At 35.0% G+C, this 26,533-nt stretch overlaps 1 protein-coding gene across 1 annotated transcript in view; it reads left to right on the plus strand.

Moving 5' to 3' along the window:
- LOC138138757 (protein amalgam-like) overlaps positions 1-26,533 on the plus strand; it is an 80,801-nt gene that overhangs the window by 38,079 nt on the left and 16,189 nt on the right. The window contains exons 2-4 of the mRNA XM_069058768.1: positions 18,820-18,957; positions 19,013-19,264; positions 21,065-21,337. Of these exons, the coding sequence (XP_068914869.1) occupies positions 18,820-18,957; positions 19,013-19,264; positions 21,065-21,337 (663 nt within the window). The remainder of the gene's footprint in view (positions 1-18,819; positions 18,958-19,012; positions 19,265-21,064; positions 21,338-26,533) is intronic.

Consider the following 26,533-nt stretch of genomic DNA (forward strand, 5'->3'; position numbering starts at 1 on the left):
ATATCTTGATCCTTTTTCGCTTTAATGTTAAAATTGGAATAATTCAAAAACGAATAATTATCTTTTGATGCGAATTTTATAAATGTGTTCTTTGAATTAATTTTGAATTATGAACGTGTACGAAAAAAAAATTTTTTTAACTCAAAATCGATTTTTTAAATTTTATGACTGAATTAAGTGATAAGGGAAAATTGATTACACACATTTGAACTCTTATATCAAGGGAATGTAACCCTAAAGTTTCGTAATTTTTACTAATTTTTTAATAGGATTAATCGTGCGGGCGGTAAAACTTCACTCACCCGGTACAGCAACCAAAGAGAGTAGCTAATTTATTATTATTACATTCTATATTTGTTTAAATGGCGCATTTCATATTAAGAATAGAAAAATATTTTTGTCCATGATCATTCGATTTTAGTGGTTTTTGTTCACTGAAAATAGTTATTAAAGATGGCAATTGAATCACTAGTGAGGAAATAATATTTTCTCACTAGTGAGTAAAGTGAATGTTTTGAGAATTTGTGGATAGAGAGCGCCAAATATGTTGTACTGAAAGTTTTTTAAATTTGTTTTTAAAATACTTTCTGAATATGTATTAGTAACTGAAGCTTGTCTTATTTTTGACTTATTTAAATTTGTAACCTGTTATTTAGATTTAAATTGACGAAAAAACGTGAAATTGCTTGGGGTAAACTTCTGAGAAAATTCATGCTAAATGCATTTTGTGTTGGTATCGCTGATTAAACTAAAATCAGTAAACCAATCACAAACACGCAACGCCTGACAACATAACCTCTTTTGTTTCGAATTTTGTTGATCCATGTTTTGTTGTGAAAAAGTGTTTTCGTGAGTTCCCTGTTGGGCTAATTTTATAGAAGTTATTGTTTCAGTGATTTTAACAGTTATGAAAAATAGTGAAGCAGCTAACACAGGTCTACACTGATTTTGTTGTTTGCATAAAATTGACAGTTTTTGAACAATTTTGACCCCCTAATTACGAAAATGATTTTGGTTTTGCGCTATCACGTCTAGTTTTTTCAAAATTCGTTTTTTTTGAAAATTGGAATGTTCACCTAGAATGAATTAATTAATTCAAAATTTCGATACTGTAATATTCTATGAATGTTGTTGAAAGGAATGCCTGGAATGCATAGAACGTCACAGAAAAATTTGCTTGGAAATCACAAAGATGAAGACTACAAAAATATTGTAAGAATCATGTTGGAAAATTTTCACATCTTGGGATGTAGCTAATATGAGTTTGAAAGTGCATTTCCTATTTTCGCACTTATATCTTTTTCCTAAAAATCTTGGTGCTATTAGCGAGGAATAAGGCAATAAGAGGAACGTTTTCACCAAGATATAAGAAATGGACAGGTGATATCAAGGAATATCGAGCGTATCAATGATGGCACACTTTTACTGGATGTTACAGCACGATGTACCAAAAAAAAAACATACAGCAGACAATCAATTAAAAGAAGTTTCCTCACAAATCGTCAAAGATGCCATTCTCATAAGGAATAAAAAATTTAGTTTGATTATAAACATGTTATTTTCCTAAATAAATTGCTTACTTATTTTTTTATTAATTGTGAAAAAACCTGACGTGATACAAAAAAATGAAGGGTATTTTTGTAATGAGCGCTCCATTTACGTTAAAAAATAGTGATTTGCGGCATAATAAGGGGTAGGCAGCAGGTGAAACTGATGATTTAATTACACTCACTGCAATTAACTCAAAATTCAAAAAGTGACAAAAAAATACTGCCCGAAATTTAATCTCTCGCTTCATTTAAATTTTACGTCAAAGTTGGCGTTGAAGAGTCGATTGTGAACGCACAAACACAAACAATGCAAAAAGTGAGGTTAGATTTAAACAGCTGATCCGTGATCTGTAATCCGTGGTACGTTCACAATCGACTTTTCAAAGCCTACTTTGAGGATAAATTTAAATAACCACTCGATAGTACCATTTCTGTAATGATTTGCCGCACTCTTAAGAGAAACTTTGTTTTTATGTGTTTGGCTACAATATTTATATTTTTTAATTTCACACACTATATTATAGTGTTTACACTGGTGGAATTATTGTTTTATGAAAATTTTTATCAATTATTATCTACATTGTCTACAGTGATAAAGGAATACATTAAACCATTCGTGAACAGTAATTCATGATAATTTATCAAAACTTTTCATCTACATTTTTATTTCATGTGCGTGTTTTCAACTTTTGTTTTTTTAACAAATTAAACTTTATTACATTTATTGATTTTTGTTGGATATTATTTAACTCATTTTCCACACATTTTTCTAATTTTAGATGATTACTGCTACTGTTGCTGATATAGATAGATAAATTAATAATGCTGGTACATAAATAATGTTTTAAATATTGTAGTGTACACATCAACATGTCAACGTATTTTTCGATTTGTCTGTGATAATCATAGTGGTATTTTACCCGACTTGAAGTGACTTGTAACAACGAAAACTGTAGTCAACAATTAGACATGTTATTGCCATGTGAAACAGCAACTCAAAAATGTATGTTAGTGACTGTTGACATTGTTTTATAAACATCTTTAAAACGGTATTTTAAACTTTGTTTTTTTATCCCCCATTCGCTGCGAAACTATCACATTATATCAACAAAATAAATAAAAGTCGGTTTATAGACCTCGCTTTTAGGGAGCCCCAGTTGTTTTCTAGAGGGAGAGGAGAGGAGTGAACGAAACACACACGTTTAGAGCGTGAACGAAAGTGAACGAATCAATGAATTTCGGCCGGTGTCACCTATTTATACGAAAGTTGGGAGCAAACGCGGCACGAACGGAGCCCGCTCATTGGCTCATTTTTGCGTTTAGGACTGACGAATAAAAGAGAAAGAAAAATGTTAATTAGGTACCAATATATCATTCGAGCAAAACGTATTTATCCAAAATGATCCATTGTGACTCGTTTAACTTATGCAGCCAGCTCTGCACAAGTGTACAGCAGCCGGTATCTGCAACAACATTAACGCAGTAATAATTTGGAACGGCCGTTATCTTTCAGTCCTCATTCGTAATAAAGAGCGGATTTGGTTTATTTTGTATGTTTTTGGTTATTTTATACGTGTGTAGGATGCCCTATCAAAAGTTTATGGATGATTTGTTGGAGGTATCCTGGCCGCAATAAACCAAATTGGTCGATAAAAAGGTATCTCCAACATATTCGAAGGTAATGCGTGCCGTTCGTATAATGAAGGAAGTTTAATTGGATCTAGTTAGTTAAACAAATAAATAAATGTAGAGATAAATCCATGCGACTGATAACGATCTTCCTTAATTTGTTTTGTTTCGTTTTGGTATCCATTTCGCATAATTAATACACAGTTCTCGTTGTCGCGTCGCGTTGAAGACGGAAAGATGTGTTCTTACTTTACATAATCAGCGAAACAATCCCCTGCTATGCAATTTTTGTACAAAAACAGCTTTCGCACCCTTGAAATAATAAATCCTGGATTTTTACGTAAACATGTAAAAGAGATAAAATCGTCTGAGCTTTTCCCAGTCTTCGCTTTTTATTCGTCCGGTTCAGTGAGGCGGTTAAAATCGCACACCCAAAATTATGTACCCAGACGTGTTTCAGTGCAATTTTTCAGCGTGTGTCTAATTTTTATCGCCCACAAACCATGATTACAATTTACATTCGAATTGCTGCTGCACATAACTCGCGAACATTGTGTATCCAGCCCCTAAAAAGACAACAGTTGTTTTGTTAAGATTAATTTGCACGCGCAAGGAAGGCTGATTATTTAATCTCATTGAGGTAGACAAGCTTGTGTGAAACTTTATCAATCTGAGAGGCAAGTCGGAATTCAGCTCGAAGAACTTCTCTGATCTCATCCGAGTCGTCGACGAAATTCCAAGGCGGAATCCCGGAATGTATTCAGTCAGCAATGACGATCTCAGATTTTGAGGACATTCGAAAAATTGCCGTCAACTTGATATGATTAATTTTGGCCGAAACGCCAAATAAATTCGCATTAGAGATCCAATAGGGTGAAGGAAAATATTTAGTTCTTGGAGATATATTTCGGGGGATCGATTCTGTAAACATATTTTGCAGGGTTTTGCTGTGAGCTATTTGACGGAGACAGTTCTTTATAATCAAGTTGACGCGATCTTTAATATAAAAGCTCGAGCTTAGTGAGATGTCCTTAAACTTTGATTAATTTTATAATGAATCCATTAGTGTGATAGGTCCGCTATTATTCTTGCGCTTAAGGGACAGCTTAATAACAAAATTCCACGCAAAATTGATAAGGCGAGTGATATGCATCTGAAGGGTAAAAACGATTAAAGACGTGTTTTATAACACCGGCCTGTCGGTCTTTAATAGATGACTTAAATCTTCGTTTTCTTATTCTCCTCATCAGATCTCAAAAGATAAAGCCTGGAGGACGAGACCCGTTCAACAAAAATAAATTCCCCCAAGTAATATTGCTTTGGATGTAATTGGAATGTTTTAAGGAAACAAGCCAAAAATTCGAAATCGACTGCAGGGGTAATTTTTTATGTTTTTTTATTACACCGCAGATCGTCAAAAAGTTAGGATTGGGTGTGCAGGTGGGCTAGATTCAGTCGTTTTAAAATTAAAAATAATTATCAGTTTCTAGGTGTGCATTTTATGAGTTAGGTAGTAAAAATTTTACGCCCCGAAAAATGTTTATGGGGGTTCTAGTGAGGCCGAAGTGATTCAAAGCAAACACGTAGAGGTGTTCCTTGTAGTTCCCTAACTGTAATCGAATACAGTCCTGAATGGGCGCGATAACAATTTCAGACAAGTCCTTTCAACCAGTTCAAATATTCATAGTGTCCAATTTTAAATGTAATATCACAAGGGCGATCACGTGCAAGATACACGAGGGTAAAAACGTGCCTCCGAGGATCGCTGCCGCCGAGAGGTGACACACACAATTGCAGACACCGACCCCTATTTCACCGCCGGCTGTGACGCAACATGTAATTGATTTACAATATAAAATTGCATTTTTCTCTGAAGTTACGTATCGGCTTGTTTATGAAAGGCCACTTTTTGTTTCGGTTTTTACAAAACGTGCTCGGATTCGCTCAGCGGTTTCATTATTTATTATGCTTGTAAAATTTTTCCGACGACGACGAACTTGTAATAATATTTTCGTATAAGGAAATTTTTCGATTTGAATTGCCGGTCGGAACGAAAGCTCGGCATTTCTTCCAGTACTTGTAACAACAGTAACGCAGCGAAATTCTGGTTGAATTATTTTGCCGAAGTCTATTAAAGAACAGAGGGACTGTGTGTACATTTTATTGGAAATAAATTTGGCGCAAATGCAATCTCAAAGTAATAACAACTTGTCGATTGAAAATTCAGCAGAAAGAGGCTGACGACTTTGTAATTTTTAATCGAAAACGGTTACAACTTACAATGATTTTCATTAGTCGTTGAAGAGTCAATTGTGAACGCACCACGAACTACAGATCATGGATCAGCTGTTTAAATATAACCTCACTTTTTGCGTTGTTTGTGTTTTTACTTTGCAAACTGACAAGACTTTGAGGATACATTTAAATGAACACCCGATACTTTTTAAGATAACAACCATTCGAAATTTTATTTTATTATTAACATACTTTCATCAACCGAAATTTAATGCATCACTTGGTATTCACATATGTACAGAGTGATTCACGAGTAAAATGAGCCCAGCAAAATGTGTGATGCAACCAACAATACATGTTCCCCGTAGTTCTACATAACGATTTTTTAAATCCACAATTATGTGGATGCAAATGTAATGTTAGCTGGATCACAAGTTTCGTTAGGGTAGTGAATCACCCTGTATATCCTGAAGTTGTTTGCCTCAAGCTTCTAATCCCCACTTTCTTGAGTAATTGCCAATTTGCAATTGGAATAAAAGTTTACGATCCTGTTCTACTTACGACGAGTAATAATCATTGTGGTTTTGGGGACAATGGCAAGGTTTACATGTATGGTACCAGTCGACATTGTTAGTTAGAAACTCAAGCAAAGACTTTGCATTAGTTGTTCCTACAAAATAACAAATTGTTAAGCAAGTTTTACTAAACTCTGTCCACTCATAGATTGCTTGACATAAATGTTACTAAAAATGTTCACTCTACGCTACAACAAATAGATCCGGCGCTAAATTTAAAAAATGGAAAGAGTAGGTTTACACGTGATGTTTTAATATTATTCTGCATGTTTGTACTTAGGAAAGACGAAAGAAAACTTCAGTATAGTAGGAGTAATATATTAGGTTTGTTTAATTAATACAGAGTATTTCACCAGTGATAATGTGCCCGACGGAATTAAAAATGCAACCCACAATACATTTTCGAATTTCCGAAAAAAGCTGGCTACTGAAATTAAAATATCCAGCTTTTTTCGGAAATGGCTTAACACAAACAAGAGAGTATTTAATATTTAATGCATGAACAAAAATTACCTCTGTATCATTTTCGATGTTTGTAATGCCACTTAAACTGTTCTTTATGCTACAGTCCATTTTTTTTAAATCAGCTGTCAAAGTGTTGTCAAGTTGGTATGAGCAATTGAAAGTGCATTTCACAATATATACTCCAATTTTTTTTTTTAATCAATTGTCAAAGTGTTGTCATGTTGGTATAAGCCACTGGTTATTTGATAGTTATTAGATTGGCAACATAAAATGTCAACTGTATGTCAGTCATTTTGATGTAAAGGCGCTTGCGCTATTGAAGGCGCAATTACATTTAAATAAAAATACAAAGTTAAATGAGGTTCCGAAAACACGGATCTAACACAACGAGAAAAATTGGCTATGATTAGATTACGTGAAGAGATGCAGACAGAAAAACCGACCATGCTAAATTGCAGTAAAGATGCACACATCATATTCGAGGTATTTTCTTTTAATATGCCTAAGACTGGAAAAAATGGATGGGAAATCTACCAATTGAGGACATTCCCCTTCCGCAGAATCATATTCGGAAGACGATTGGGGGTTAGATTCTGAAAATGAATAGGTAAACTGCTTATATCACCCATTAAATAAATTCCCATTTTCCTGTATACTTATGTTAAGTTGCACTTTTTAGTGTGATTAGCGTCTTTATTTCTTGTCTTTTGGTATAAAATTTGGTTACACTTGAAACTTTTCTGATATTTGAAAATTACTGATATAACCTCAAACCTGATCTAGGGAGATTATACGATAGAGGTGTCCCGAAACGAAAGGTTTTAGGGTGGTACAGCCTGGTCTTTCAGGGAATTTTGACATTGACAATTGATTAAAAAAAAAATTGGACTATAGGTTGGCAACGTCGAGCCGTGCAAGGTCATCGGCGCTGTCATTGCGCATAACTGTCATTTGCGTTTGCGTTGAAAAATTAACGCACAAAATTTGAAAAGGTGCCTTCGCAGTGCACAGAAAGTGAAAAAATAGTCCTGATTCAGTACTGCGAAGAGTAGAGTTGAAAAGTGACAACCCTGAATTGAGGCGATTTGTGAGAAAGCTTCAAACATATTCAATGTATCGTATTAAATACCTATTTTCTAAATTCTCATTTATTTCCGAAAATACTTTTCTAAAATAGATACGTTGGCCGTCTGCAATCATATGTGATGGCTTTAAAACGACAAAATGTATTCAACCCCGAAAAAATTAATGTTTTCTTCATTGTTTAAACTGCAACTGTGTTTCATTACCAAAAATCGTTATGTTCCAAAGTCCACATCAATGTACCCAAAGGAAACTACATGCTCTACAAAATACTCCTTAAATACAAGTATGTACAGTTGCGGAATTAAAATTTCGGGCAGTATTATCAATGTTATGATATAAACTCTAAAACAACCTTTACGTTAACAACCTTATTTTTTACTCTTGTCATTTTTTTGTCTTTTTGGCATTCAAAAGTTGTCATTTGTGGCATAATAACGGGTAGGCAACATATCAAAGCGATGATTTAATTACACTCAGTGAAACTAACTGAAATCTCAAAATTCAGAATTGATTGGGTGACTGACACAGAAAAGTTTAATTTTTGAATGTCCGTCATGATGACAGTAGAAGGTGCTTTACAGAGATTTTGTTGAAGTGACAGAAAAATAGCGCCCGAAATATTAATTCCGCAACTGTACCTACATAAACCTACATTTCATTGAAACCTGATTACGTTCGACATTTCAATTACGTTAGACAGACTGACAGACATAACCTCAATTTTGACGTGGGGGGAATTGTCATACAGTTGGTCGGAAAGTACAGGTTTTAGGGTAACACAGTCTGGTCTTTTACAATGTTTTGACACTGACAGTTGATTTAAAAAAAATAGACTTCACAAATTCAAAAAAATCAACAAAAAATCGCAACGGAACAGATCAAAACAGCAACACGATTAAAACTAATAACTTTTAAAACCAGAGAAACGCAAAACAAAGCTCTAAAGATGAAAAACCGCAAATGTAAATCTTAAACTACTATGACAGCGTTGACAATTTCAAATTTGAAATGTCATATAATTTATTTTTCCCAACAACCAATGAGAATCAGTGGCGCGAATGTTTGAAGATATTACCAACACAATCTATGATACTTTGTTAATATTTTAATGTTGTGATTTGGGGATTTTGTTATCTAAGGATATTTAAGAAACGGCATTCTATCAGTGGACGTAGCCTACAAGATTTGCTAATGAAACTTTGTGTTATCATCAGTTAGAGATAAAAATGACCCCCCAGGTCCAATAATGTCGTACGGTTTGAACATCGTCCCCATGATGCATTAGGCAACAACTAATCCAACAACCCCATTCTTGAGCAAATACGAGCTTTACGTAATGGCCCAAAGTGTTGAGCACACAAGCGATATATCTAGTTCAAGTCCGTGTCAGCTACGGCGTTACGTTAACTCCACGTGGGCCCCCGTTGGCATAATCATGTTAACCGCGGGAAGCCGGTTTGTTATACCACACTAAATTACATTACATCAAGCTCCGACCATGGAAATTTTTGTCTAGTCACGCAGGTGAAACAAATTACTCGTTTGTATTAGCAAATTGGAGTCTTTTATTTCCCCCAAATTTAAATGTAAAATGTCCCCGATCTAAACCTGCCGGCGGAAATTAATATCAGTGGAGGGTCCTGATGGGTGTCACTGACAAAATTTCAGACTTTTTCATAATCCGGAGAGGCGCATTTGAATAATTGCGTCACGTTTCTTCTCGCCCTATAGCGTTTGACAACCCTATAAAACACTCGAGACTGACTGGGGTGTCTATTGTGCAAATATTCAATGTTTAATGCACCACGCTCAATAAATCCTCTTCTTACGCCAGCCGTGTGGGGAGGAAGCTCATTATTTCTCCAAACGTCGAATTGTGTCTTTTGGAACAGGCCGAATTTTAGCTGATTCGTGGAGTAAAAAAAATTTCTCGTTAACCAGTGTAAACTAAACGTTGATAAACCCATCAATTTTTCAGAGAAAAAGGGTTTTACATTAACTCATGAATATAGACCGGCCGTACCTCAGGTCATGCTTTAACAATGGATTTCACCATCCCAGTCCAGTTCTGAAGCACTTGGAAAGTTCTAGAAGCAGATGATGTAGTTTTGACGAATTTAAATGACCGTTTGTGTTATGCATTTCAATTGTTTTATCGTCGGGGGAACCACTGGTGCAACAAGCTCATCTGAATTCGAAATTTTGCCGCGTTGTGGAATTATCTTGAAGCGAATGTCTTGTTTTATAATGTTACGGTGACGCGAATGTGTTTGCTTTACAGAGTGGCCTATTACAGTTAGTCTGTTGCACAATTAGCGCTGAGTACACAACCGTTCCATCTCGAAAAAGTTAACACGAAATCTGAGAGAGAATGTCTTTATTAAGCTTTTAAATTAGATTTTTTTAAAAGCAAACAGATTCTTTGTTCTGTTGACGTTGCCCGCTTTGTTCCGATAAAAATTACGACTCGAAGCGGAGTGATGCCAAACTTAAATATTAAACGAGTTTCTCATATACTTACAGTTTGAAAGGGTGGTGTGTTTTGAAAAGTTATTTTTACAGGAAAATAAAAAAGAGATCAAACAAAACCGTGCTGTAGGATCGATGCGACAGTATTGATTAATCGCACGTAAGAAACATACTCGTATTTGCCATTGCAATATTTCAAGAGTACTCAACAAATTTATTGTACTACTTATCTTTCAGTCAATACTTGAATATTTGCATTTTAGGTAGGCAATTCCCTCATAAATAATAAGTAGGATGCTTAATACATGTTTACTGTTGCGATAACTGAAAAAAAAATGTATTACAACAATACAAACAGAAAATGAATTAATTTTTTTCTAAAGGAATCGAAGTTTCACATAAATTCTTAATCAGTTTTTGCAGCGTATAAAAAACTTCTGTGAACTTACAATTGTAGACGTAAGTTCTTCTGGTGTGCGACATCATTGCTATAAACACTTGCGTGTCTACAGGCACTACCACCAGTCTAAAATAATATTTGTTGAACAAACATGGATCATCATCATCATCATCATCATCATCAACAAAAGATCATTGGTACATACATGGCTAAATATGAGATGCTCGATATGACATTGTACATTAAAAGAAATCAATAAGCTTGCATCTATCAGGTGTTGATTTAAATTTATCCTCAAAGTTGGCGTTGAAGAGTCGATTGTGAACGCACCACTCGGCAGTCTGTTGAGCAAAAACTCAAACAACGTAAAAAGTTATTAGATTTAAACAATTGATCCGTGATCTGTAATCAGTGGTGCGTTCACAATCGACTCTTCACCTCGCAGTTGGCGTTGAAAACCACACAAATTTTGGATGTGCCGCAGCCTCGCAACGTTAGACAAACTAGTAAACAGATTTCCACTACCGCCAGGAGCGCCACCTATCGGCGGTACTAGTCTCACTCATGTTATAAGGCTTGCGACACATTCAACCCTGTCACCAACGCCAACTGCGATGGGACAATCATTTATAATGACCCTAGGCCTAGGGTATAAAAAATAAATGAAAAAATATAAAATAAATATATAAATCACACATTCATAACGTTTTGGTCATTGTAAGAAATACACAGGGTGCAATCAACGCTTAGATGCGTTTGTCTCTGGTGTTATTAGTTATAAATGAGGATATAATAAGTGATCTGTTACAAATTTTTTAAGAAATCTAATTTCGAATTTAAAATTCAATGTTTTTTTCAATTAGAAAGTTGATTTTATTTAACATCAGAAATATTTTTAAGAATATAAAATGACTGAGAATCGGCTGTACTCTTGTTTAAATATTACACGATAACCATTTCGAACATTTAGTTTAATTAAAATTAGAAAATGTATTACTACATTATTAACAAATATTAACAAAAGACTTTTTGGTTGTTGTTTGTTACTGACTTATTATTAATCGGATAACTAAATATTTGTTGCTTCACTGGGTCTCGAAATATTAGCACTTTTTTCTACGCAATTGAATAAATATTAGATTACGTTACTAGTTCAGAAAAGTGTAAGTTTACTATACGAGTATGTCAAGTTTAAGTACGAGCGTTTGCGAGTTCTTAAATGCCATACGAGTCCAATAAAATCACTTTTCTGACGAGGAGTCTATACTATTTTTTCGCATTTTAAGAATATTACATTTTTTTCGTAAAAAAGTTGAATATTACTCAAAATCGTACAATAATGGTTGCTATGCTGTAAAGTGATCTATTACTGTACGGTTTTGAGCACAGTAATATAGTTCATTACTGTACAAAATGCGAAAAAATACGTTACTGGAAAGTATTGAAAATATAAGGTGTCATTTAATTTTATTTTGAAGTAGGGGTGGCTGGAGGTGGAGTAATAATGTAAGATCTAGACTAAATGACTTCCCCCGACGCCAGAAACAAACGTGTCCGAACCTTCTGCTGGGAAATCCGTCATGTACAAAGATGACATAGAAATAGAATATAAAAATATAGATTTACATAAATGCACCACACTCTGAAAGCACACGATGTACGAGCTGTGCTAAAGGTATGTATGTCAAAACGTTGACAAGCAATTTGCACATAAAATGTGTACTGTGTTAAGTAATATCAAATAAATATCAAAAAATTTACCTGCACTACACATTGTGTAAATAAAATTTCTATTGGATTCACTAGAAAAAAACGTGATATTGTCACGGAGGGATTGAATATTATTTAAAACAATGTAAAATGTTTACCTACAATTTACCTTTTATGTACAAAACTGGGTGGTAAGATGATTTATTTTTAACGAAGTAGGTAATCTGACATTTTCTAATTATTAATGTTGTTTTATTTTTGAAACGCAAAATATCTTGAAGGATTTTCCAGTAGGTATATTACATTTATTTGAGTGTTATGTTGTTCAAACATTTAGATGACCGAATAAAGTAAAAATAATTTGAAAAATGATTAAGATGAAACCCAAAGTACAAAATTTGTTTCGTTCACAAGAAAATCAAATCATAATACTGAAAATCGAAGGAAAAGGAAGTAAATACAAACAAATTATAGACAAATTACTATAAGCACGCATATAGTTACTTCCTCATTTTTATTCAAAATAACATTTTACAAAGCTGGAAACGTGGAACAAATTTGTTATTGGATTATATTTTAGTTTCTGCAAATGTCATTATAATTAATATAGACTATTATTATTCTTACTTTTCCTACAATTCCTTGGTTTATCATTACAAATTTTTATTGTTTATTTCATCTAGAGAATAGAAATTACCTTGGAAATGTTAAAACAGACTGAGAAGAAGAAGTATTATTTTACTCTAAGAACTGTATGAGGAAAGAAGAGGGGATGGCGTGAGAACCAACCTGGGCTGTCACGCTTCAAGTATTCCAATCGCAAATAACGGTAATAGCTATTTGTGAAGAAGTCATAGTAAGAAGGAACTATAAGAATAGGAGGATCCACATCAGAACGACACCGAGTACTGTGGCCAAGCGCCTAGCGCGCCATTTTACATTCGGGAGGTCTCGGGTGCTAACCCCAGTGCCGCCTGACCAGGTGTGGGTTTTTTCAGAGGTTTCCCCACACCATCACATCGTGGTATGTCTCATATCACAGATAAGGCGAATGCTGGGTCAGTATCAACCTCTCAGTACCTACCACCTTCCTTCCGCACCCATCCTCACCGTACCCATCCAGAATCTTCCCGTCAGTGTGGCTGAAAAGGCTCTGGAAAGCCTCAGCAGCCCGCCCCCCTTCGGGGGGGAATGAAAGATGTATCCTTTCCATCAGAACGACAGTCAAGCAAAATTAACAGTTCTGGCGGAATATAAGAATTCAATCTAGAGTTGCTCAAGAATGCTTCGATGCACTCATAACACCAGAGCATACCAGGGAATGAAAGAACAGCGCATCACCTTCTAAGAAAGGATTCTGACAAGTTTCTAATAAAACCAGAACCCACCTGCGGGAAACCGTACAAGATCGTGAAGAGCTAGTAAGGGACCTATAGTCGGTGCGGCGACTCACTGGAGTAATAAACTGGTGTGATCTTCACGTGATTTTCCGGGGATGGCTTCCTATTGGGTAAAGCGCACGCGTTAAGAAGTTTGGTGCAGCTCAATGCACGCAACCGAAATTTTCAAGTTTCCATGGTCTCGTTGCAAAGCGCGTTGCTGTCTGCACAACTAAAATTCGGCGAGGCAGTGTAAATCAGGCTTTTATGACGTCGCTATCACGTGAACATCTCCTGATTACTCCAGTGGTTCGCCGCGCCTACTATAGTAGGAAGCACTGGGACTGTTGAATGGGGTGTTTGCATTGAAACAGTTCACAGAGGTTCATAGAGTACTGGCACTAAGAGAAATCAGAAGAGATTCTACAATTGAGCAGCGAAAAAATTAGCGCGGCAGCGGGACTTGTCACATGATACTGGATAGAAGAAGCGACGATGAAAAAAAAGTTTCATTTGAAGTTTGTTTACAGCTTCTTATGTTTACACGAACCATCATAAAATATTAGTTCATCAACTTTTTTAAGATTTGTGCATAACACAGTAGAGGTATATGCTTCCGTGTTGTGCCATTTAATTAGTTGGAGTTCTAATCTGGAAATCAATATGTACAGATATCCTATAACCCTTAATCAAAAAAATAATTATTACTTGCAGTTAGTACACACTGTAACGTTGCTTTTTTATCTTCTTTATCCCATCGCGTCCAATGAGCTTTTACGCCTGTATCTCTCGTAACAACTTCAAATTATTCCACTTTTCCGTCTGATTGCCCGATTGTATGGTGCATATGAAAATAATTAGTTTGAACATTTGCATACCTAACCACAACTTTGGCAATTTCAAAACTGAAACATCTGTTGAAAAGTTGTAACACAGTTTCGCTTTTTTGTTCAAACATTATCATCTAATTACAATTTTTATAGTTAAACCGAAGCGCTATCCAGAGAGATGAAGCAATAAATTTTAATAAAATGCGCAATTTTGAGTGTCCAATAAATTAATTTAAGACAAGGCTTCCCAGCATTTTCCTTTAGTCAAAGAGAACACAATAACCTAATTCCACCTGCACAGGACTTGTTATTACATGCTCGACACGGTCCAATATAAACATGCCGAATCAAGTTGGCCAGCTAATTACCATATCAGATCTCACAGTTGCTCTGCAATTTATAGAGCAACCCTATCCATTACGTGCAACATCCATTATTTCTAGGCGTGACAGAATTGTGGAGGTTTTCCCCAATAGCCAGACAGACGTCCCATTTTAAACAGCACGTTTGATGTGATATATTACCTTAGTTTATTAGCTGTGAAATCGTACTGTGGCGAATGTAAATGAATTACACTCGACGGTGGACTGGAAAAAAATTCGGCCGCACTGGCGGTTGCATGGACGCCCCATGTTTTAATCAACGCATCACGACACGAAAATATTTCAATTAAAAATTGTTGTCAGGGGGTGCAAACCCGAATATTTCAGTCGAATAACTGGCGAGATCTTGAGACGGTTTAGGTAATCTCTGTTTTATGCAGAAAAAACACGAATCTCGCGACAGAACGTTTGGTTCTTCAACGTGATTTATGATCGCGCACGGGAAAAGCAAAATGCCATATTCAACAAGAAGCAGAAACACATTTCGTGTTTGCATTTTGTACCTGCTGTTCTAATATCGACTCAGCCTGTCAGCGATGATTTATTTAAAACTGTCGAATTCTAGCACGAAAGACCATTATCTGTCTCTATCTACTAGGTAAAAGGAACACATCTCAATAGGGCGGTGAGCTTTCCGGTGTTGCATTTTTCTAGTTTTAACAATTATTACAACATAATCTCGATTAAAACGGGATGATTTTAACGTAATTTTGGTAATTGTTCACTTTAACTACTTCTGGAATTTTCACGTTTTTTCTGGCTAGACAGTCTCAGGGCGTCCTCCTAGATCGTATCCCACCATTCAAACCTTGTGCAAATGCCTTTTTTTTCTCTCTTGTTATGTTTCAAGGTCGCGTCAAGGTCGTGCCAATATCTTAGTATAACTAAAGGGTAAGGAAAATTCACTTGCACAAGGTTTGAAAGGTGGGAAACGATCTAGGAGGACGCGCTACGGGTGTCTAGCCTGAAAAAACGCGAAAATTCCAGAAGTAGTTAAAGTGAACAATTACCAAAAATCTTCAAAAAAGCGAAATATCGAAATTACAATGACTCAATATTTAACCGGTTCCACTGTGGTGTAACACGAGTCGCCTGTGTGGGCGTGTCCATAGATGTCACATGTCGAAATCAGAAATTGCATATGGACGTTCAGTGTTAAAAAGTAAACAGTCAGTAACTTAATATTAAATTTAACTTTGTTTGAAAATAATGCTCTTTTAAGATTGTAATTATTTAGAACAAATTAGTTGACATGTTGTTGTGGTAGAGTGAAGCACCCCGGTTTTAAACCTGAATTTATGGTTAACTCCTTTTGACAAAATCGCAGCAATTATCGAGGAAAAACTTCTTTAATTTTCTTGTAATGTCACTTCTTTGAATATCGCCGGAGTGGTGGCAGATCGACGGAGCTTTGATAAATTGAAGTTAATTAAGGAGTTTTATGTCGAGCTATTTGTGAGTATTTTTAAGCGGTTTGCGTAACTTTTTTTTCTCAAGTTGGTCGTTTTGGGCGATTTAAAAATCGAAGCTTCGTTTATAATCGAGGTTCGCATTAGTGACTATTTACAGCACGATTAATCACCCAAGACAAGCACTTTATCTAGGAAGTTGGTCCTCTCGAAACGGTGAATGCTGCTCATAGAGCTTGAACACATAATTAATATCTAAATCACATAATTCAGTAAATTAGTTAGGAAATTTTCTTAATCTTTGTCTGCCGCAAACATAATCGTCGCGGATGCGGCAAAAGTAATTATAACTTTGCGACGTTCGTTTCAATGACTCCATCATTGTTTCATTCTATCAGGGATATGAATAAAGATGGAAGTTTTAACAACTTTCCGGCTTGTTCTGCTTTCTTTTCGGGTTTAAACAATAAACGAGTTTATTTTGCGAAGCACGGAATTTTATTTTGCTCCGGTAATAAAGTGTTTTCTCTAATTTCTTAACTTCCAATTAAAAAAAGAGCAGTTCTGACTTTTTTAATTAAAAGAAATTCCGCGATCGATGCCACTTTTACCACCTTGAACTTTGCACAGGAAATTAATTTATTTCACAACGTAACTTACGATTATCACATCAAAGCCCCAATTAAATAATTCAATTTCATCCCAATTATTGTTGCGCACTGAAATTGAGCACCTTCAGGTTGTTGGTGCTTATTTGCTTTTCCGAAGCACTTATGTGTTTATTCAAACATTACCTCGAACGTTGTTTGAATTCTAATTGACTTGAAAGCGTACGGAACGCTTTTTTCAGGATTGACTTGATTTTAAGCTGCAACATATGGTTTCGTTTCAGGAATCTCGAGCGGATTCCGCAAGGATTTAATACATAACTCAATACCTAAGGGGTTGGGTTTCGATGTATTGAATATTGTTGGTGAAGTCGAATTCTTGAGCTTTGCAATTTTGTGGAAACGAAATCTTTTTTTCTTGATTAAGGAACGGATCCAGTGGCATCGGTATAACATTTCTCGTATCACATAAATTGTGCAAATACGTTAAAAGGGTTTATTTTTATTCTCGATTTAACAAAGTAAATAATAACCACTTTTCCACCAAGTCAATTATTTGCTAAAGCGTTTTAATGGACCTCCGTTTCATACGAAACTTGTACAAATTGTCTAAAGCTATAGCAGTTAGTAGCTGCTGCTAAATTTAAATCTTCAATCATTCTTCATGATTTTTTCTTAATTGAAATACGGACTCTCTAAATTAGAGCAAATGTCGTAAGTGTAATATTAGGGTTGTTAGCAGAGCATAATGAGAAGATATTAAGGGATGTTAAAAAAAAAGACACCACTCGCATGCTTGATTATAATAATATTGTGAACTTTAAATTGGACTTGCTGAAGTTGATCAAAGTTCTCTCGTAAATTAATTAAAGTCACTGAAGGTCTATAGTTCTCTGTAATTTAGATTAATAATAGATATGATACTAATCTTCATAATTACTTAAAAAGTTTGCATTTGTCGCATGTTTATTAAAAATTAACTTCACCACTGCACGGAATTAAATTGAATATATATCCCAAAGAGGATCTAAGATTAATTGACACAGTTGAGATAATATTTCAACTGTTAATTAACCTTGTAAAAAATGATCTATGATTTTATTTACTAACCCTCTTAGCTATTAAGAATAATTAAAAGAACTGAGCGTTTTAGGGTTATTCTGGCCCAGTGTTTTCTAATTCGTTCAGCTGAATTTATGTCGGCAATAATTTAATTGTAGATTATATCATTAAGAGTAGAAGAGAGTCTTTTTGTGCTAAGCCTGGAGATTGATGACCGAGACGAAGTCGAGATCGAAAACTGGACGACTCGTGTTACACCACAGTGGCACCGGTTAAATATTGGATAATAATTTAGTTATTTCGTTTTTCGCCTGTGGACATTTCAACTCCTAGGATTTGAAGTGTTTCAAGTGATAATATGTTAACTGCTTTTAGTGTGAGGATCTTTATAACAGTTGACACAAGACATTTCCGCATTCAGCAATCTATATATATAAAACTGAACGTCTGTTTGTTTGTATATTTTGTATGCAAATCTACAGTTTTACTCTGATCTTGATGAAATTTTGTACACTTGATCTTCAAAACAAGAAGCAAATTACTGTCTACTTTAATTTTACAAAAACCAACCCCTACTACCATTTTCAACCCTGTTAAGAAAAAAAGACAGTTTTTTCGAATTGGAAATACCCTCACCTTCGCCGCTTCACCCCTATTTCATCCTCTGAGTATATCGTCACCTAAAGTTTTAATTATTCTTCATAAAAAGACAAACTTCATATTGAAATTACTGCGTTTATCACAATACATGAAAGTAGAAACATAATTTTAAAACATTCTGAAATTTGCGGGCGAAGCCGCGGGTAAAAGCTAGTATGGAATAAAAAACAAAAAACACATATACCTAGAAGCAACAAACAAATGCATGCAGCGGCAGCATTATAAAATTAAGGAGATCAAAGCCCTTTCGACACGGTTTGTAAATCTGCAATTTGTTTTTATTCTCCAAATTAAAGCGATCCAACCATCAATAGCACAACTTTGAAATATAGCAAAGAAGCTGTCTAAAACCTTATCTCTTAATTACAGATGCTCAAAACTATCCTGGCCTCAACGACCTAGACATGCCTCCTGAGGGAAAACCGCCAACTTTTGTAACTCCAGGCCAAACTTACCGCATAGCCACCGGAAGTACTGTAGTTCTACCGTGTAGAATTACGCCATCAGGTAATTATTTTATTTAAATGCTAATGGAGTTGACACTCGTTCTTATTTTAATTAGGCAGCTACGTGCTAGCTTGGAAAAGAGGCATCGCAGTTTTGACGGCGGGGCCCGTGAAGGTCACCCCAGATCCGAGAGTGAGACTCCTGCCGTCCCCGGTGAGCTCTTCAAGCTTACCCGGAATACCGGAACTATCCGGCGGAGGATATAGTTTGGAATTGAAGGATGTTAGACCGCAAGATGCCGGAGATTATGCGTGCCAAATGGGAACAATGGAGCCGAGAGAAATTATACATACTTTGGAGATATTGGGTGAGGACATGTTGTGTTTGTGTTTATGTTTGAAAACTTTTGTTGTGGTCTTTTTTAGTTTACGTGATTTACCTATTGTTAAATTGCAGAGCAGTATTATCCGGGACGTTAAAATCCCATTAGTGACTGATTCTATAATAAATATTTTCATCGATGGTGCCGATAATATTTTTATTTAAAAATGTTAGCTGTTATTCGTGTCATGCAGTGAAACTTTATCATAACAATCGGCCTCGGAAAACAAAGATTCTATCATGGATATTCTCCACTAATATTTAGTTTTTGATTTATGCTCATTCTTTTTAAGAAGGTTTTTTGATTAATGAAGCGACTGGCTGTAAACTGAAGTGTAACTTAATCATACAAATATATGTGTATTTTGTTATAAGATCTGAAATGAAGAAATCAAAGGTAACACGTATTGATCGACCTGATTCCGCCAATAATGATATAATCCATTTCCTTTTTCTCATAGGAAAACGTATTAGTCTAAAAATAAATACAATACATTTTAGTGACATTTTAAACAGGTTAGAGAGAATACAGTGTTATAAATTCTAGTTTAATTTTCCAATTATTTATGTAACGTGGATAAAATAGAAGCGAATCATGTGAACAATTTGAGTTAGTGGAAAAATTAAGAATGTAGTTTTTGTAAGAGCAAATTGAGAGACTTATTGTTAGCACACGCTGTATGTGGTAAAGTCAAGGACGCAATATAGGTGAAGCAAATAAAACTACAAGGCCTTAACACGTAACAAATAGGCCTTTTATCAGGTTCTCCCCTGTTTGCAATAAATTTCTCCCGACCATGGGTCGTCGCTTTAGGGGGTATACAGGTCATCATATCATAAACACTTCAAAAAGAAAACGATAACACCAGAAAAACAAAAGACAAAACAGATTGGTGGGAGTTGGGTTATTGAAATTTATTTTCTGTCTTCGTCAAAGCTGAAGTGAGCTTCTCGATGTAATCCGGTATAATTCGCTGAGCAATACTGAAGGACAATAATCAACTAAAAAAAATTAATTCATCTGCAAACAATAAATATTAGGAAAATTACAAAATGAGTGATAATGAGCCCGACGGAATTTAAAATGCAACCCACAATACAATTGGAATGTAAAGCTGAATCTTTACCGCGTCCATAGCCAGCTTTACGTTCCAAATGTATTATGGGTTGCATTTTCAATCACCTTGTATAATTGCGCTTACCATTAGATACTAATAGGATAACATTACATAAACACCATTCCGTCACCGTTCCGACTTTGACATTTTCAAACATTGGAAAACATTATTTCCGAACGAGATAACACCGCACTAAATAATTAGAAAATTCCTGGAGGCAAATAATGTAGAAACTCTTAATTAGTTCGTGTTGTTTCCTGAATTATTCTGTATTGAAAACATTTGACAGAATATTGACTCCCTCTAGGCTTCATCTCGTTCACCCTACAGGGCTAAAGTCAAGCAACAGAGAAAAAGTAAACTAGCTGAATTTTTTTAAATTTGAATTTGATTGTCTTAACAGATTTTTTGCAAAAAACATTCAAGCCTAACTCTTGGTACATCGTGTTAATTTGTTTTCAAATTTAGGGACACGTGTCTTTTACTCGTGTTGTATTATTTGTCAACATTTTCAACACAATACAAATTAACATTCATGCAGTTCGCTGATTACAAATTAGCAAAAACAACACTAGTTATTTTGCCAACTACCCAACAGAAATTAAAATGAAACGAGAAATATCGCACAGATGTCTGTATTCCCGTTTATGAGTTTGTGCTTCTTTCAGTGCCCCCCCGCATCCATTACGTCTCCCACACCGGCCCATTGGAAGTCCTCCAGGGTGCTACAGTGAAAATGGAATGCCGAGCTTCGGGCAATCCCGTACCGACAGTCGCCTGGACCAGGAAGAACAACGTTCTACCAAGTGGAGAACGTTCGGTTTCCGGTTTATCTCTCGTAATTCAACATGCTGACCGCCATTCCGCCGGCCAATATCAATGCTCTGCCGATAACGGCGTCGGCCAACCTGACACACGTCATATCACCCTTAACGTTTTATGTAAGTACAGTGGTGTTTTGTTGTAAAAAGATGGGGCTGACGTATCGAGATAAAAACGCGCCTCGTTCATTTAAGCGGACATGGACAGGAAAAAATTACTACTATCTCTCCCTCTATAATGAGAAAAAATAATCGTATTTAGCGTTGTTGGACTGGATGTTGTAATTATGATCGTGATAAAATGACAGAAATTGCCTGTTGGCGTATATTTTACTCGGCCTAATTAAAGGCTGGATTTCTAGAGCGACTGTTTATTTGTAAAATATTTTTATTTGACAAAGAATTTTATACAGGGGTGAAAATAAAATGGAACTATATTTTGGTATATAATTGGTTAGTGTATTATCACTTCACCAGTCCATGTAAACTGTAACAAATAAAAATATTTCGAGACATGAGAGTAGATATTTAGATTTAAAAAATTGCATATAAAAGCTTGCAAATTATTGTTGAGATTTAATTGTACAGGATGATTTTGAAAGTTGTGCAGACATTTTAATCACGAACTACTGGTTTGATGTAGAACTCGGAAAAAATGTTTAAAAAATTCTGTCAAAAAATAAAATGACATTTATTTTTTGAGCTAAAATTTTTTTTAATTGCTTTTAGTCTTCTACGTTGTCAAACAACCTCGTAGGTAAAATTTCGGCACATTTTAAAAATACACCCTGTATATCATATTTTATAAAACGTACAGCAATGCGGTTTCCTTGTTTTAAAGCATATTTCCTATAGGTTACTTCGCATTGGCGTACATTTTTGTAAAACATGATATACAAGGGTATATTTTTAAAATGTGCCGAAATTTTACCTACGTAGTTGTAGGACAACGTAGAAAACTAAAAGCAATAAAAAAAATTCTAGCTCAAAAAATAAATGTTATTTTATTTTTTGACATAAAATTTTTTAAATATTTTTTTCGAGTTCTACATGAAGAGAGTAGCTCGTGATTAAAATATCTGCACAACTTTCAAAATCACCCTGTATAAGCCGTTGCAACGCAATACAATTTAACCAACAGCAATTTTATTCAATAAGTGTTATCTGGAAAGCATCTATATTCATAGAACCAGGACGTGAGGACGATAGCGATAGCTATCCAAACTTGCGTCAACAATTATTTGTTTGCGTTTAATTGCAAGAAGTCGTAATGTTATTCACTATGATCAGAAATGAAAATTACAATAATAACGGTATGTACATAATATTTCATGTCCGTGGTATTTAATTTTAAGATAATGTCGTAGATTTAATATAAAATATGAAAGATGTAATTTTGTGTTTCCTCTGCTTACTTAAGCAGAATAAAACAAAAATTGTTTACTTTGATGTAAACGATATTGGAATATTGTTAGATACATGCTTTTACAATTGCTCATTTCCTTTTTCTTTTAATCGGCAAATAATATCTACAAATTTCTTATTCTTTCGGGTGATATCTTTATCGATTGAAATGTAGACAAAAATCTGAATAAATAAATAAAGCAATAAATGTAGCAAGGAATTTTACGACCACAAAAAGTACCACCGCCCACCTATTCAGCTCTACATCCTGCATAATTAATTTATAAGTCTACTGCATTTCCTCGACATCTATATCCGTCAAAATAAACACATAAAAAGTCATAAAAAGAATCCTAAATATAAATAAAAACGTTCTAATTTATTGTCCACAAGCGGAAACAATGATTCTTTATTAAATCTTAGCAATAAAAGTGCCAAATCTATACGAAACTACGACGACACTACACCGACACAGTTGCGATAAAATAAAGCAGAAGCCCTTACGAAGCAGAAATTTTGCCGAAGTTGAACAACGTGGCTTGTCAAGCGTGGTTGAAACGAAACAAATATTCTTTTACAATGAAAGTACACTGAAATATTGATTTTTTTAACCCAACAATTCCTGTAATAGTGCAACCAATTCGCTTAAGATGCACCTTCTAGACGATTGTCTATACAGGGTGTTATTGAAAGTTGAAAGTTGTACAGATATTTTAACCACGAGCTACTGGCTTCATGTAGAACTCGGAAAAAATATCTAAAAAATGCTGTCAAAAAATAAAATGACATTTATTTTTTGAGCTACATTTTTTTAATTGCTTTTTATTTTAAAAATACACCCTGTATATCATATTTCATAAAACGTAGACCAATGGGGTTTCCTTGTTTTAAAGCATATTTCCTATAGGTTACTTCGCATTGGCGTACATTTTATAAAACATGATATACAGGGTGTATTTTTAAAACGTGCCGAAATTTTACCTACGAGGTTGTAGGACAACGTAGAAAACTAAAAGCAATTTAAAAAATTGTAGCTGAAAAAATAAATGTCATTTTATTTTTTGACATTTAAAAAAAAAATTCCGAGTTCTACATGAAGCCAGTAGCTCGTGGTTAAAATATCTGTACAACTTTCAATAACACCCTGGACTTTATACATCGTTGTCTCCGTAGATATACAGGCTGAAATGGAAAGACATTAGAGTATTAAAACCCTAGGATCTTCAGACCATTTGTGAAAATCACGTGCATTTAGTTTTGTGCTATCGCTCTCATAAGTACGCCACTGATATCACATAAGATTAAAAAGTGCAACGCAGAAAAGGTGCAAAAGGTTCTCGGTTTTCATTCACAGTTTCTTGTACGTTTTTGCAGCTCTGTATTTTTGAAGTGTTTTTGCAGCTATTCATGTTTCGACTTATTACAGCTTCCAGAAGCGTCTCGTTCGAGATGGAATTAAATTGAATTTAAAATGTTTAACCACATTTTCGGTTTATTCACTTATTGAAGATACTACAGTTTACGTATTGCGATGCATTTCAAATTCACCCTGTATAAGGCAATAAGCAATTATTATGTAATTTATCAAAGTTGGTTAATCATTTTGGTCAGCCGTGCCGAGCAAAACGATGTTTAAATTACCACTGAAGTGGTCTCTCAACAGAAGTGGTCAATTGTTTCATTTAAAGTTTTCTAGTCTTCGAAACTTCCCACGGATCAATTTAAAACACTTTAGGTTAGGTCGATACAAAAAGTAGATGCCGATTTTAATTGAATTTTGTCCCATTCACAAATTCTACCTAATTAAAATAAAGATTGCATCATTTTGTTCTTAGCACGTCAAATAATTGTTATAACCTTATTTGGTTGGCGGTCTGAAATTATCCCACCAAATTCAAGTCGTGTAGTACAAGACAAGCAATACTTGCTTCCGTGTGCCGGATTCAAATCCGTCATAAAGTTGGATAAGGTGTACGATGTTGAGACGTGACGAAATTCCCTAGCTAACTGGAAGCATTGTTAGTTCAGCTCGAAAATAGAAACTTTATATATGGGATCGATACTTTCAGGATTTTCCTATTTTCATCCCATTACAGTTAACACAGCGCTCGCCCGGCGCATCCACCAAATTTATATCACGCGCTGGCAGGTATTAACTTAAAAAACGCAATTACCACAGGAACACTTGCGCACTTACCTCTAAAAAGAATCAAACAGTCCAAGCCTAGTGGTGCGAAAACTCCCAGCGAAAATAAGGTCGGATTGTGTGAGGTTCTCCCCGACCTCGTTTCGCTTTATTAGGGTTCGGAAACCTCACACTTTAACAACTTACACCTTCATATAATGCTGTTAGAGCCACGTGTATTGTAAATCACGTGGTTTTAGTTTGCTTCCTATGCGTTCAAGCATTACATGTCTTAACGCCGGTTAGATTAGCGATGACAAAGTTTAGAGCAGCTCTCGTGGTAATCTCAAAGTTGTGCTGCAGCCAGAGCTATTAGTAAAAGCCACAACTTGAATCAAAATAAAATGACAATTATGTACTAGTCAATTAAAAATGTGTCTGTTACCAGCTAGGTCAAGAATGAAAGCAGATGTTATTTGACAGGAGCGTATCAATTGAAATTTAAAAAATGTAAAGTTCGTAAAAGCTTTCACATTAAGTTAATTTGGAAGCTTACTTTTTATTTAAATTTCATAATTCCCTGTTTATGTTTTCAGCAATTAACTTTAAAAGCATACACACTTCCATGTAAACAACTCTTTGAAGTTTGTTAAATATAAGTCTTCTCTAGATATCATCAAGACAGAAGTCTGGTTCGATTTTGTTCTAGTAACGATTTCCAATTGCAGGAGGTTGGATTATATCGATTTCTTTTTAATTTTGATTCGGGAACAAACTTTACAGAATGTGCTCTGCTATAAGAGTTGAGCAACACACTTCACAAAGACATCATGGCGGTTTAGAATCCAGTCACGTGCCAACCGTGTGCGACCTAGTTGTAATCGCGATACTATCACCCAGACTAGGTTGTTGAGTGGTACCTAATAGATATCAGGTGTTCATTTAAATTTATCCTCAAAGTAGGCGTTGAAGAGTCGGTTGTGAACGCAACACGGATTACCGATTACGGATCAGCTGTTTAAATCTAACCTCACTTTTTGCGTTGTTTGTGTTTTTACTCTGCAGACTGACGACACTTCAACGCCAACTTTGAGGAGAGACAAATATTGTAAGTTTACAGATGAATGTAGGATTTAATACGTAATTTTCAATTATATTTCTTCAACAATTCGTCTATTGGAAAAATTTATGTGGCAAAATGTGAAGAGGAAAATGGACAAATTATCATAATACACGGTATTGCTATGAAAACTTGTGTTGTGTTCAATATCATCGTCAAGAAAATAAAACTTAAACATCCAAACCTAACCTCACAAATTTTGCCAGAGTGTATCTCTAAAAGCAGACGTATTTGCAGTTTCTATTGAAAAATACAGATTTTTGATGTTCATTTAAAAACAGCATTGGATTTAAATAATATTACTTATTTATGCCTTGCTCCTTATTCCTCCAAGTCATCCATAATTATATATTTTTTATAGAATAGATACATATTACTTAAAATCAGTAACGAGTATCATAGAAGTTTTCACTTTTGTCGTGCGGTCTTAAGCACACACTCTTTTTTTTCTTCAAGAAAGTGTATTAAGATTGGGCAAGTGTTGTCAATTAACCCAAGCTATTGAAGGGCACTAAGTGAGCCTGACAAATGACATTTATAGGACTTAACTGTTCACACTGTTTAATACAAACTTTAATGGATTTAGAATTGCCTGAAGTTCCACATAAAATATACTGCTGCACTCCGGTGAACTTGCCGTTTAAAAGTGGTTGTTACTGTTACAGCT

This window comes from Tenebrio molitor, chromosome 9 (assembly GCF_963966145.1).
Source record: "Tenebrio molitor chromosome 9, icTenMoli1.1, whole genome shotgun sequence".
In the NCBI taxonomy this organism is placed as follows: Eukaryota; Metazoa; Arthropoda; class Insecta; order Coleoptera; family Tenebrionidae; genus Tenebrio; species Tenebrio molitor.